Here is a 15,363-nt window from a genome sequence, read left to right on the forward strand (position 1 = left end):
CAAGTTGCTGTCAGGTGCACCGGTCTTTAAATCAAGGGGTCGTCTTCATTTGTGAGCAGATGGGATTCCTCTCTTGATGGTGCAAACACACGGTTCAATGCCTACTTCTTGAGAATAATCACATATTGCACATGATACAGTGTGCGAAGTTCACTGAGTCTGGTCACTTCTGGAACCCGGGCTCAGAGCTAGCACCAAGCCTGTACCAGACTCTGCTCCCTTCCCTACCTTAGCGTCACAGAGGAGAGCAGCCAGGGGCATCCCTGCACCCTGTCTGCAGCTGGGATAGGGGTGGCCCAGGGAAAGCCTCGCCCAGAGCTCCCTGAGGGGTCGTCTCCCCCACCGCACCCCGGCTCCCCAGGCCGCGCGCTTCTTAGGCGTCGCGGCTCCTGGTCTTTCTTCGCCACAGCCCAGTCCTGTCCCAGTGCTGGAAGCAGGACTTGAAGGGAAAAGGAGGTGCATTTGGCCTTCTCGTGTCTTCAAGGGCTAGAAGGTGGGGACTCAGGGCTCACCGGATGAGCAATGTGCCCCTCGACCGTCCACGCCAACAGGCGTCCACGTTCCGCACACAGAGAAGGTGGGAGGGCGCCCCGGGAACGCTCTGCTGCAGGCGTGGTGGCAACCCTGGCGCGCAGAGACCCTGCTGCCAGCGGCCCGAGAGCCTCCTTCCGGAACATCCGATCTATCAGCACCCTTTAGGGCCCCGGACTGGGAAATTTCCAGGTCACTTTCGGGGGGGGGGGGTGGGAAATAAAGACGATCGCGCGGTCGCTGTAATCTCCCCCACTGGGGTCTTTCCAACAAGCGCCTGGCGGCGGAGCTCGGAAGACAGGGACCGCGCTCCGCGGCGCTGGGGCCGCGAGCCTCTGCCGCGCTCGGCAGCCTGCGGTGCCCAGGTAACAGCGGCTAGCGGGTGTCGTGGCGCTCTCCCTGCTGAGCTACCCCTGTCCTTCCCGGAGCCTGCGGGACCCTCGCGGCAGGTCGCTGATGACGAAGGGCGGGGAGGGGAGCGGCCCCAGGCACTGCGGCGCGGTGACCTGGGGTGGGGGGTTGGGGGCCCGGTGGGAGCCTCGAGAGCGTTTACTGCAAAGTAGCCCAGGAGTCCTTCTCCAGAGCGAGGGATTAGAAGTAAAGATGGAAAGGAATTCAAGTGGAAAAATAACGTGAATATAAGAACGACCCGCTGTTGGAGCCCCAAGCCTTACATGATGCGTCCTGTGGCTTTTTCCCTTTCTGGAAAAAGGCATTATTATTACTTTTTCTCTCCAACAAGAGTTTGGGGAAACTTTCCTCCTAGGTGTTACTTTACGAACCCATTCCCACTGGACGTTAGATAAGTTTATTTTTCTCCTCCAGCATTCTGCAAACAGTCCAAGGAATGCTTTTGCCCTTTCCACAAAAAACAAACAAACAAAAAAACAAACAAAAAACCTTTAAGAAGGGAGAGCCATTTCTTTAAAGTTAAATGATTTTCACTTCAAAATTTCTGCAAGATTTGTTAGATTTTTAACTAAAATTTTAAGGTACTATTAGTAAAATAGCACCACATACAACTTGGCTTCCTTTAACAGATGCTTGGGCGTTCATCCTAACAGTGACACACACACACCACTGAAGAACTGTTGTCATTTTAGAGTAGTTTGCAGTTAGTTGAAGAGACTATCTGGGCAAAAACCCAGAAGTCACTCTTCACTTTTCAGAATTCTACATCTTCACATACCTTTCTGTGGCTCGAACATGAGAACATGTTGGAAGTCCTCACCACAACAGGAGCAGGTCTGCCACCTGTGTTTCATTGCAGGCATCCTTGTAGAGGAAGAGTTTGAGAACCGTTTTGGGTGTAGAAAGGAAGGAACAGAGAACATCAAGATCTGGAGAGAAGCTCCAATGCACTGACCCACAAGGGGGAAAAAGGTGGCCTGGGCTGGGCTGCAGCAACACCCTCCTGGCTCCCAATGCTCTCCTCCCCTAAATGCTTTTCCCTCTTATTTCTGAATTGTAACAGCTACACGTTGCTCCGTTTTTTTTTTTTTTTTTTTTAAGACAGAGTTCTTGTAGATTTGGAGAGGTTATCAGTTATTCACATGTTGGAACATAATGGATCAAATATGCTGAGATAACTGTATCAAGGAAATGGGACACTTGATTTCAAGGAAATGAGTGGGTAATATCCAAGAAGGGAGAAATTTGAGCTGGGGAGCAGCCAGCTTGGCAAGGTCCCACAGGGGGATTTAGGAAAGCACAACTGGGCAGCTGAGGGTTTGAAGAACAGGGTTTTGGAAAAGAGGATGGAGGACAAAATGCCTTTCAGAAACCCTGCATTGGTTGAGTTAACTTCTAAGCTGGAAAAGGGGAAGAAATCACCTCCTTCCTCTTTTATCTGTGTGATCTGACCCCTAGGACCCAGAAGTTGAGCCCAAACAATACTACAACTGTTGACTGAACGAACTTTTGTGGGCTACTTCTGGCACCTAGTCATCACTGAAAATAATCATGGGAGAGTGAATTTGGAGGTCCAAGTCGTTTCACATCTGAAGTTTTAGGACATAAGATTCATAAACTCATGGATACCTCCACTTATTTTGAATTAACTGACTTGATTTTAAAGAAATTATGTGTGAATGAGTGCAGTAGCACAATTTGATAGTCTATTTCAGGGAACACTACAAAAATAAAAATTCAGAGAGAAATTACAAAGCATAATACTATTACCTTTCAAAATCCTAGCAAGAATATAATTTGAGGAAATTACTGCTAGTCAATTTCTTGTTACTATTACTAGCTAGCACTAAATACCACTGATTATTATATAACATTAATTAGTAACATTAATAGTACACAATATCTGAGTGTCTAGTCAACATTTCCTTTGCTATGGAACTATGTTGGCACAGTAATTCTTTTAATAAATGTGTCTGCCTATTAGGTACAAACTACAATGTTAATATATTTTACTCATTTGAAAACAAAGTGTAACAAAACAGATTTTAAGAAGAAACAAAAACGCAGAGCCAGATGGTTGGGATGTCTGAAATACAGCAAACATCTTTTACTGCATTTAACCTATACAAGTCTAATAAATACAGAAGTTGTTATGACCAAATGTATTTTTATTGCCTGCAAGCTGTTATACTTAGAAGTAGGAGAATACGGTATGTTCGTGGAAGCACATCTGATGTTCACAATAGAACAAAGACACAAGCCCATTGGATAGCCTACTCTATATTTGGGTTTGGCAGTCCTTTCAGTGCAGGGATATACCTGCAGACCAATTCAGAGTACTAAGAACCAAGGTTAAAGATTTTATACACATCACAACAAGGGCAAATTAACCACAAAACAAACCTTGCACATAAATGATAAACCGGAGGATAAACACCATTTTAACAAAGGTACAGTGGAGTTGGCACAGTGATCAGAAGTGTCTTCTCACAATTTTGAATATTGAGAAATACATATCTCACACACAGGGCATTACTTTGATGTGTGTACAGAAAAAAAAAAAGTCAAATCTGCTGGAAAAAAAAAAGTCATGTTCCAATCACAAACAGAACCAAAGCTCATTTTGGGTTAAACTACACAAAAGATGATTTTAAAACAAGACAACAAACTTGGTATTTTACCTTTAACTCTACTTCCAGGCTTACTTTTGAAAAAAAAAAAAAACTAGCATTTTTATTTGGTCAAGACACTAAGTGTAATTACAGGGACAAGGTACAAAAAAAAAAAAAAAAAAAAAAGCCGAGATCCTCCTTTCCTCTCCAGAGCTATGTGTTACTGGCCTTCTTCTTCTTCATCACTGTCTTTCATTGTAATGCCCTGAAGCCCGCCTCCTTCAGACACGGAGGCAGTGGCTTCCTCCACTGTTAAGCGTCTGTGCAGAGTATCATATGTCTTGCTGTTCAGGGTTCCTTCCAGCACTCCCTGCAGTCGGAAGTCCCTGTAGGTTTTCTGTAGGAAGAAGACAGAATCTGCTTAGATAACTTAGATATGTAGGGATGTGTGTGTGTGTAACTCAATATACTCAGTTGGCATTTCAAAAATGATCATGGTCAATTTTAAAAATGATCATGGTCAGATTATGGCTGCTATGTCAATCTTACTGTTGGTGTCTTTTTCTTTTTTTCTTTTCTTTAAGATTTAGTTATTTATTTTGAAAGGTAGAGTGACTGGTGGGGTTGGGGGCAAAGAGTGCCAGAGATCTCACATCTACTGGCTCTTTCCTTAAATTGGCACAGCAGCCAAATCTGGCAGGCCAAAGCCAGAATCCAGGAACCCCAAGCTGGTCTCCTACATGAATGGCGTGGGGCCCAAGTACTTGAGCCATCCTTTGCTGCCTTCACAGGCACATTAGCAGGAACCTGGATTGGAAGCAGAGCAGCCAGGACTCAAACTGGTGTTTTGATTTGAGATACCAACATCACAAGTGGGCAGCTTCACACACTGTGCCTCAATGCCACCAGTTCCTTTCTGGTGTATTTCTAGGGAGAAAATGGAATGAGAGCCTTTGGATAATGCTACTCAAATCACAGAGATTAAAATGTGACTATTAGATGACAAATTAGTCCCTCTGCCAAACTGCAACTGCACTAAAGTTCACTATTTGAATAACCTGTAACATTGATAAAATGATATGTACTTATATACATTTTTAATATGAAGGAATTTTTAGTTTTTCAATTGAGCAGACTTTGTTTTAACATTGAAAATTGCACTTCATTTTATAAAATGCATTAATTTTGGGGATCAGGTTTCTGGAGGCAAAAGACTTATCTTGTTATCAGTTAAAGAAGTTTACATCTTATTCATTTATAAATCATAAAATGTATACATTTGTGTACATTAAATGTCAATGAATTTCACCCTTTATTTTTGAAGTTCTTTTAGAATGGGAAGTGCTGAGGTGGTACTGTGTGAAATAGGTTAAGCGTCTGCCTTTGGTGCTGGCATCCCATATGGGTACTGGTTTGTATCCTGGCTGCTCTACTTCTGATCCAGCTCCGTGCTGAGGGCCTGGGAAAGCAGAAGAAAATGGTCCAAGTGCTTGGACCCCTGAGAAAAAGGTCTTCCATCTGCTGGTTCACTGCCCAGATGGTTCCAACGGCAAGAGCTGCACTGATCTGAAGCCAAGAGCTTTTTCTGGGTCACCCATGTGGGTGCAGGGGCCCAAGCACTTTGGTCATCTTCCACTGCTTTCCCAGGCCATTAGCAGAGAGCTGGATTGAAGAGGGGTAGCCTCTTCTGGTGCCCATATGGGACACAGATGTTCAGGCAGAGGCTTAGCCCACTACACTACAGCGCCAGCCCCTTCTATAGTTATTTCTAAAAAACTAACAGGGGGAGAGGGGAGTCCTTATGGCACAATGGGCTAAGCTGCCACTTGCTGTCCACATGGGAGTTCCTGTTCTAGTCCTGGCTCCTCCACTTCCAATCCAGCTACCTGCTGATGTACCTGGGAAAGCAGCAGCAGATGGTCCAAGTGCTTGGGCCCCTGTACCCGCATGGGAGATCCTAATGGAGATTCTGGCTCCTGGCTTTGGCCTGTCCTAAACCTTCTGTTGTAGCCATTTGGGTGTGGGGGGTGTGAACCACCGGATGGTAGATTCTCTCCTCTCTCCCTTTCCCTTCTTCCTTTTCATTTTTTCTGTTGCTCTTTCAAATCTGTCTGTCTGCCTGTCTGTCTGTCTGTCTATCTATCTATCTATCTTCAAAATCCCCAAACCCAACAAACTTTTCTGTTGCACTTGAAATATATAATCTATAAAAGTTCCCATATATTTACTTACTAATGTGTGATTTTCTTCACAGATAAGTTTCCATGACTAAAGAAGACTGTTTTTTTTTTGTTGTTGTTGTTGATTTCTAAAGTTGGCACAAAAGCCCAGAGTTAGTAAAATGGAGGGAAAATGTACAATGAAGATATGCCATTGTATGGAGTCACTTATAGCCCATTTTTAATGCTAATTATCTCTCACAATTCCTCAACTTCCTATGTTAGATGTAGACAGTTAAGCAATCAGACTGCAGTGGATTGGCCCAAATATCAGTACATATGCCACTGGTTTCTTCTAAATGACTGTTGGTAGTTAATTTTGTTGTTGTTTTGGTCATGGTTGTTTGCACTAAATAGAAAAAAGTCAAATAACAAGGAGGAATTTTTACTTCATAGTCCAACATCATATCTGTAACAGCTGGAAATCCACAGTAAGAGATGCTTGATTTCACAGAACACACTAGAAGTGTTCATAATACTTGTGTCATAACATTTAGAAATCACCATAACAGTCAGATATTTGAACTGGAGATATTTATTCACATGAGCTAGAAGTCAACCTTAATCCCCTCGACACACACACCTGGCCTTTTGGAAGAGCAGAGGCATTACAAGGTAGTGGGACCATTGGAATTTTCACATTTTAACTTCCTCTTTTTTCCCCACCTGACTTAGAAAGTTCATCATATATCAAAACACAAAAAGCTGAGCTTTGAGGAGTGATGTGTACTATCTGAATGCAGTGTCTCAATAGCTAGTACAATTTACATCCAGGCAGTATTTTTTCCTTAAATGATTAAACCTCCTTTCCCTGAAATTTTGATAGTTTATCTTAGGACACATATTATCCATTATCCTCATGCTCTTCGTGTATGCTTAATAAGCTTATTATTATAAAGTCATAAGCTTCTTTTAAGTCCTAAGTTACTGGGAATGAGGTGAGGTTCTCTTAAACCAATACTTACAAAAATTCACAGCTGGACGGGTGAGGCAACTCTGGAAGGTAAATTTTGTCTGGATAATCTGGTAACTTACATACATGGTATTGTTACCATAGAGATTTGTGTTCCAGCCTTTAACTGTCTTGCAGTTAAAGATATACCAAATATATAAAGTATTTACCTACAGATGATGTACCTGATACTAAGCATGCCCTACTGACAATTATAGTTTGTGAATTTTACTTTCTAAGATTATTGGAATGACTTCCTTTCTAGCTTAATTGTCAACAAGTTGGCCAGGACAGAGTTGATTTGTCGATTTTAAGAATTGGTTTTCTAATTTATATTCAATTAAGACCACTTTCTCATTCTATTAACACGCAATAACTATCTTTATAAACAAGCAATAACCAGCTAGGTGAGCTGTGGGGCAGATACCCTGGTAATCTCTCTCTCTTATTCATAAAATGCTTGCAGCATTTGCACATCCTCTGTGACTGCCACATCCTTTGCATGGCTCTTCTTTAAGACAAATATTGGTCACAGGGGGCTGCTCACTTGTCTTCTTCCCCTCAGCAAAGGAGGCAGATGATTTATGTTAACTGTGTTTAAACGACATATGGCCACTGGAAAGAATACAAATCCAACATTCTGATTATTTGAGAATTCCATTCCCCCTCCGAATAAATCATTTTGATGTTAAAACTTAAATAATTTCACAGTCCTTAATTTTTTCATGGAATTCCTACTGAAGTGTGTTTTTTCTTTCTTAGTGAAGACACAAAAGAACCACTTGGTGTCTAAGTGTTGTAACAGGGCAAAGCTGGACATCATATACATTTGATGGCAGCTGGATTTCCATGGGCACAGAATGACAATACCAGTAAGTGGGAAGGCCTGGGGTACTGCAGTGGAGCACCTTGGCTCCTGGGCAGAAGGCACTGCTCTGCTGTAACATACAGGGCATTCTAAACGCTGTGCATGGAAGGAAAGCCTGCCCATGGCCATTCACAATGCATGTGTTATGTAATCACTTCTGAATGCCCTGGGAAAATGATCATTATGAATAAAACTATAGAGGTTCTCAATAAGGAGGAATCCATGTATAAAACTGGTTAAAGTCTGTTTATATTCAATGTAGAAGAATCGACTAGAATAGTAAATTATTAATTCACTAATTGTGATTTCACTGTGAAAATATTCATTTGAAATTATTAAAGAGTGCCTTATGACTTGATTAAATATATCAGTCCAAGAACTGAATTGGCTGAATCTGGGAACTTGCTTGCAAAAAAACAAAACATGTAAAGCCAAACATATTTATGAAATTTAACTTCATAGTCATCAGTCTTCACTACTGGCAGCCACAATGAAGAATACATTAAAATAAGAAAATTATTGGCTTAGAGTATAATGAAATGTCACATTTTAATCATTAATTAATCATTCCTTTCTGCTAAAATAGTCACTGGTGAGAATACTTAAGATTTACTCTCAGCAAATTTAAGTATACAGTATACTAACTACAGTCACGTTGTATACCTTGAATATATACATTTTTTGTTAACTATAACTCATTAAACTGGTTCTGATCACGAACTGTAAAGATATGTGAGTATGTGAAAGAAATGATGGGCAAATAAAAAACTATTGGTTTTCATTCTAAAAACTAAGTAAACAGCTTAATGTGTAAATTAAACACAATTGACTGAATATGGAACTTTTGAGATGCTGAACATAATAGACAGAATCTTAAAAATATGGTTGATGGTAAGGATAAAAGCTAATCCCAATATCAGCCTCACTACAGACTGTACCTTAACATATACATATATTAAGAAAGTAAACACACTATCATGAGTATGTTTTTTGAAAACCAAACTTGATTTGAGACCTTCCCAAGAAATACAGAAATAAGGAAGAAACACCAGAGAACTGATGTCAATGTGAATGTATTGTAGTATGCTTTCAGATTCTTTGTAAAATAATATCTCAAAAAACACGATCAGGATCAAAGGTATTTTCTGCATGGAAATATAGTGCATAGCTATAGTATTACAACTTTGTGGGTGACAATAGTTTCCTTGTTATTTATGACCAATTCTGATGACCACTTGTATTATTGTGACCTTCGCAGCGTGGTGCTACATTCCAGTAGATTTATCAGTTTCTACTTTGGAACAGAACTTTCCCTGTTTGTGAGTCTTTCTAACCTGTCACACCTCATGTGTGTATGGCACAAAAAGAATTGGTATTCTAATTAGGCTGCAAGAACTAAAAGAATAATGGAAAATATTTTAATGTGTAGAGAAAAAAATTTTTTAACGATGTAACACAGCAATTCTTCACACACTTCAGTGTGCATTAGACTCACTTGGAAGGTTTGTTAATATGTAGACTGCAGGTCCTACTGTCAGTTTCTGATTCAGTGAGTCTGCAGTGGGACCCAGGAATCTGCAGCTATAGCAGGTTCCCAGGTGATGCTGGTTATGGCAGGTCAGGAATGACTCTGTGAGAACCACCTGTGTGTACACATGCATCTACATTTTGTGTATGTACACACACATGTATGTGCCACAAACAAAGAGAAATAAAATGGAAGTAAAGATCTGTTCAGAGGAACAGTTGTTTCTCTATAGCACAGAATTATGTTTTCAGCCATAACATGGAATTTGTCTCAATTTTAATAAAAGGTTAAGCTTGAGGTAAACTGTGTGCTTCCACTAGAATTTATAAAGTCTGAAAAATTATATCAAATAAATAAATGACTTTCTAAATAGACTACTCACTAAATATAACATGTAGGCTGTTACCTTTTCTCTGGAAGAGAGAAAATCAAAATGGCCTTGCTGAACTTGTATGACATCTGTGTTGGTGTTCTGGATGGTCTCCAACACTCAAACTGGTCCTATTTTACACGTAAGAAGGGTCACGCTTCCAAATGAATTTAGGTAGTGATGGGATATTACTTTTATACTAGTATATAATAAAATATTTGAGACTCTCCTATCAAAAAATATATACTTCAAAAATCCTCCCCTTGACACCTGATCCTGATAAATATGAAGTAAATGTATTATGAGAATGTATCATGACAAAATATGTTTAGTCTTAAAATTAACGCAAAATTATTGTGGAAATTATATCTACATTTAGATAAATGTACAACTTTATTCACATTATAAAACATGACCACTTGCTACCAAATGTTTTTATTTCTTAGTACAGAGTAGATAGACTTAGGGTTATTTAGTAACCTAAGTAAACAATGGAAGTAAACAGCTGATCATCATTGCTAATAAGTGATTTTTTTTTTAAGTACATACAGTCAGTTGTATCATATGTGACTTTTTTGTACATTTTACTGTCTTGCCATTATTTTTTATAGCATGGTGGGCAACTCGCATCTAAACACATTTTGTTTACCTTCACAATCTTGATGAGCGTCTTCAGTTGGTAAATATGAAGCTGGAGGTCTAATCTATCAGCCAACCACACGCAGATGACTTTCATGGAGCTGCTGTACCATTGCTGGAAGGGAGGATGGGGTACAGAGGAGGAGAACACAAAGAGAAAAGCTCTGCGGTATTCATTTAACAGATTCGGTAATGAGGGGGTAATGAAACACTCTGAAATGACCACAGATCAGTACTTGAAGTCAATAATGCCATAATTTCCTGTTAACAGAATTGTATGTTTGGCTAGAAAATCTGCTATGTTGACCTAGGCTGTTCTTTACATGAATTAACATTACAGTCTTTCAGCTGTAACATATTCACGGGAAACAGTGTTTCTGCACTTTGCAGCCTAGCGGCCTGCTTTGTAATTTGTAGGTAACAATGGGTACTAAATAACATGCTAAGGGACTGAATGGACGGTCCACCAGCAGGAATAAACAGGCAACCTATTTTCAAAGCAAATTTACTATTAGCCTGCATGTTATACAAGAATCGAAGGGAAGATATGTTAGGCCATAAGGCACATAACCTGGAAATAACATTTTAAAGGAGCAATGGCAAAAAGCACCCACGGCTTACTAAACAGTAATTCTCAATCATCCCTTTATCTGCACCTGGTTGTTAAGCATTTGCCAGGATGTTTGAAAACTACCTAAAATAAAGATTTATTGAGATGTAAGGAAGAACATTTGTCAAGACAGAATTCTTGTGTCTTCTAAGAATGGCAAAACAGACTCCAGGTGACCAAATGATAAAAAGAATGCATCTGTTTCATTTTGCAAGTGTTTTTAGAGGGTTCATAATTTCCCTGGTTATTGCAAGTCTCTTGAAGGAAAAACTATTCCTCTTTAATATAATTTCCTACTTCTATAAAATGATGGTGAGTATGCTAAAAGGATAAATTTTATACCAATTTCCAAAACAGGCAACACCATCAGTGGCAACACTGCAAAGGATTCAGTGATTAGTGCCAAACTTAGGTTTAGGTAACACCAGAAGAATAATGCAACTCATTCACTGAGTTGAAAGATCAGTGTCCATTCAGCACTCAGGAGAAAGCTAAGGTGTTCTGAGAGACAAGAGATTTTGCCCAAACATAGAGACAATAAGGCTCATGTGTGCCATGTTTTCAGGTATTCAAACAGAAAATCTTCGAAGTTTTCTTTCCATAATAAAACAGTAAACTAAGCTTCTAGGAAAAATCATGGTATAAGACTAAAATTCATCTGGATTTCTATTTATTAATGCTGTTCTAATACAGTTTAGTATAATAAGAAGTGGTATTTTAAATATAAATTTAAAAAGTTATTTTCACATTTCATCACTTATTTCTATCTGTTGGTATAATGAACATGTACGCACAAAGTTAAATAAACTAATTAAAATGAGTAACTGGCTTACTTTATCATCAAGTGGATTCTAAGGTTCTGAAATGTGGGATAGTCCATGATTTTCATAAAAATATGTTACTCATGTACCTAGTTTTGATCCTTTCTAGTGATTACTTTCTTAATTTTGAGAACACATAAAAATACCAGAAATAAATTTTATAAAATGAGATACCTATACTCCTAAATTGAAAAAAATAAACAAACAGCTGGTGCATTCACCTCAGCTGACATGCTTAATCTCACTCTCGTTACACATACACACTTTTATTTATGACATTAAACTCTATACTTCTAGAATTTAAATTATTTATAGCTTCAACTTCTTGAGTTCTATTTTAATGCAAGTAAACACAAAGATTGGAGAGACTGAACATGAGTTGATTGAATTAAGACTTTCATACCCACACCATCTCCATATAACTTATAAGCTAAAGTGTTCTCCAAGTACAAATAACTACTAAAAATTATAGTCCTGCAGTGGACAGCTTTTCTTTTTTGTTAAGAAAGACAAAGTATTATATACTGTATGAAGTCTAGCATACCATATCTGTTCATCTGTTGAATCAAGCATTTACTACACACAATGTAACTTGTATGAATTGAGGAAAACAAAAATACCTTTTAAAAAATATTCCACATGTATCTTTATGTTCTTAAAAACATCCTTACATAACATTAATTCAACTTTATTTACCATTATATGTATGATAGTTATGATTAAGTGATAGTTGGAAGAAATTTACTGTAACACAGAAATTATTAATAGGGTAACTTCTTTGACACAACACCAACAATAGAATTTTAGACAAAAAGAATTTGGGAATAAAATGAGCCAAGTTAACTATAAAAATTTAAAGAGAAACAACTACTTTTAGGTAAAGTATTTAAGCTGCTTTACCCTCATTTTACTTTGAGGAAAAATAAGTTATTCTATAAGGAAAAGTATCTAAGTATCATTATTGGCTTAAAATTGTGTATATGAAATACATGGAATCTGTTCTCTTTATATAAATAAAAAATGAGAGAGAAAGGAAAACTTACTGTAGCAGATAAAAATGTGTGTTTTTGGTTTCTAAGTGAAAGGATTTTGAAGAGGGATTTTAGCTAAATTAGGCAGATGACTGCAGGAGAGCACTAACTTCATTCAGAACTTAGCCCAAACTGCCATTAAGAACAGGCTAACTACCACCACCCCCTCGGGACTGCCTCTTTCCTGAATGTGGTGAAACTTGCACACACACACAAACACAGCAAACAAACAAAGCCCCCCAACATACACCCTAGCACTTCCCCGTGTCTGGGGTGGGGATTCACGGGCCCTTCTTTGAAGAGCTGGAATATGGTAGGTCCCATGTTTTCATCTTAAAAACCCAGTTAGTTTAGTTTTATTCCTCCTCTGCCACCCCACGAAATCAAACCACCCTTCTCCTCCCCCAAAAGAAAAATGATTTGAAAAAGGTGAATTTGGAATAAAGCACGACTGTGAGAAAATGTCTTTTCATTTTGGAAAAGTTAATTTTATAAAATAACTTGGCTGATTATTCACTTTTCCCTTCAGGGGATGACAAGCAAGGGGCACTCAGCTTGCAGTGCAGTCATGGGCACGGTGCTCCTGCTTTATTCTTTGGCTTTGGTCGACACAGGGATAAAGCAGTAAGTGTATATTTTACAATTTTTTTTTTCTACATCAATCCATGACAGCAGCCTACCACTTTAACAAAAAATATGCTTTTTTTTTCTTTTTGTGGTTCATTCAACTCCTGTAAGGGCATGCATTACTCACTTCATTTTCTTGAGATATCTCTTGTAAAGCAAAAATAAAAGGAAAGGAAAGGCTAGGGTTGACTCTGCGAGACCCTTGTATTTATTCACACTTATTGTGCATGACTGTGGACTGGTAAATCATATTAGCAGCCCGTCTCCCCATCAAGCTGCTACTTGCTTTCCAGCCCTGGGAAGGTTCAACAAATCAACAGGAGCACGGAAAACAGAACATCAGTCTAATCTAGTGTTTAAGGTGAAGTTTTCAAACCCAATCTAAGAAGATCTTTAGAGCAAGCAACAAGCTGAAGGGCTCAGAAGGTGGTATTGACAATGAAAGAGTGTTGAAATATTGAGAAGCGCAGCACTTGTGCATTTTTAATAACAAGAGGGTCAACAAGGACACAGCTCCCTCAGTGCCAGGAGTCGCCACTGACTATGGAAATTGCCACACCAGGGCTATAAACGCTTGCAGTTCATCAGCTTTCTTAAACAGTTCATCAGCTTTCCTAAACACCCTGAACCCCCTCAGTGGACCTTTAGTCTTGAATTAACAAACCAAAGCAATGAAAGAGGGTGCAGTCTGAATGGCTGGCATTGATCCCCAACTGTGTCAGCACTGCTACAGGCCCTGAAAAACTCTCTCCATTGTCAATAGAAATTGACAAACCTCCTCTCCTAAATAGTGCAGCTGAGCCGGGCGGGATCCACGCAGCTGTAAAGGGCTCTGCTCTTGGGGCCCGGGAGCACTAACAATAGAACAAGCATGAGCTCTTTGTCAGTCCCAGACTCGGCAATTTTCTAACAAGGATTAAAGTTGTTTCTCCGAAGAGCTGGTGAAAAGAGATTTAGCAACATACCGTGCTTTCTTCATGCAAGTTAAAGAGAAGTAGTTAAGGAATTTCATTATTCTGTTGACTAGCAGAAATACAAAACAAATATATTAAATATGCACAATTCCCTTTTTGCCTAACTTATAACATTTTGAGGATGATGCAATTAAATATAACACTTACTGCCTGGAAACAAGCCCTTCACATTTATTTGGGAAGTTTTATTTTTAAAAAGTCCAGCTGCTTGCCACCTGGAATGAGGTCTCAATACATACTAATGCACAATGCCTTTAGACCCTCTGTGGCTGATATTCCTAAATCTGAATCACAAGACCACATAGGGCTTATATATCGTTGCTGCTTCAAGCAAATGATTTCTGTCAGAATGCGGTTTCTGATGATGATGGCAAGGTAAAAATAGCTCTTTGCTAGGGCACAAATCTGTGACATATTTTCTGCTTAAGTGTTTAGCTTTTTATTGATTATGAATTGGTACAACTAGTTGATATATTTTCATTCTTCTCCAGCTATGCTTGTCTCAATAGGTGAATAACAGGAAAAAGAAAAAAGAAAAAAAAAACCCAACACTTTTTAGTGCACTGAGACGCGGAATGGCTACATGTCCACAGTATGTATGCATGTCTCACTTATTTCGAGAGATGCTGTTTTACAGGAGTTGAGTCACTTTGTTGAAATAACACCTAGAAAATCTCACCTTAGGAAATACACGCTTTTTACATGTGAAGCTGAATTGAATAAAAGAACAAACAGTATTTTTAAATGCTGCAATCTGTGGTATGTTTGACAAATAAAGCCATCCCAGGGTCATTCAGTAGCTAAACAAAGCTAAATGCAATAGAAATATTAAAGCCCTAAAGTTGCACCAGATATAGTAAAAAGTAAGCATAAACACTTCATTAAACAGTTGAGCGTTCCTTTTGTCAATAGTACATCTATTTTCTATATGCATAACTAAATTTGTAGTTCCGTTTCACTCCTTATTTGTAAATGCTAAAATGCAAATTTGATAATAGTAAACCTCATAAAATTATGCCAACATTTCCCTCCTCTATTGAAGGCATCTCACTGAACTATCATTCTTGGCTCCACTAAACAGACCCCAAAGGCACAGGCATTTTGTAAGTTTTGAGTGTGAAGTTTTGAGGGCTTGGAGTATTACTAAGACCTGAAACCAGACCATTGTGG

The 15,363-nt window shown here is 39.0% G+C and overlaps 1 protein-coding gene across 10 annotated transcripts in view; it reads right to left on the bottom strand.

The window, feature by feature from the left end:
- Positions 1 to 3,019: 3,019 nt before the first annotated feature.
- The window catches only part of CADPS2 (calcium dependent secretion activator 2), a 665,654-nt gene continuing 653,310 nt past the window's right edge, over positions 3,020 to 15,363 (bottom strand). For all 10 annotated transcript variants that reach the window (XM_051849752.2, XM_070071264.1, XM_008258272.4 and 7 more), the window contains 2 exons: positions 10,141 to 10,245; positions 3,020 to 3,951 (listed from right to left, as the gene is read on the bottom strand). In XM_051849752.2, coding sequence (XP_051705712.2) covers positions 3,775 to 3,951; positions 10,141 to 10,245 — 282 coding nt within the window. In that variant the 3' untranslated portion in view covers positions 3,020 to 3,774. The remainder of the gene's footprint in view (positions 3,952 to 10,140; positions 10,246 to 15,363) is intronic.

The sequence above is a fragment of the Oryctolagus cuniculus genome, chromosome 3, assembly GCF_964237555.1.
Source record: "Oryctolagus cuniculus chromosome 3, mOryCun1.1, whole genome shotgun sequence".
NCBI classification, from domain to species: domain Eukaryota; kingdom Metazoa; phylum Chordata; class Mammalia; order Lagomorpha; family Leporidae; genus Oryctolagus; species Oryctolagus cuniculus.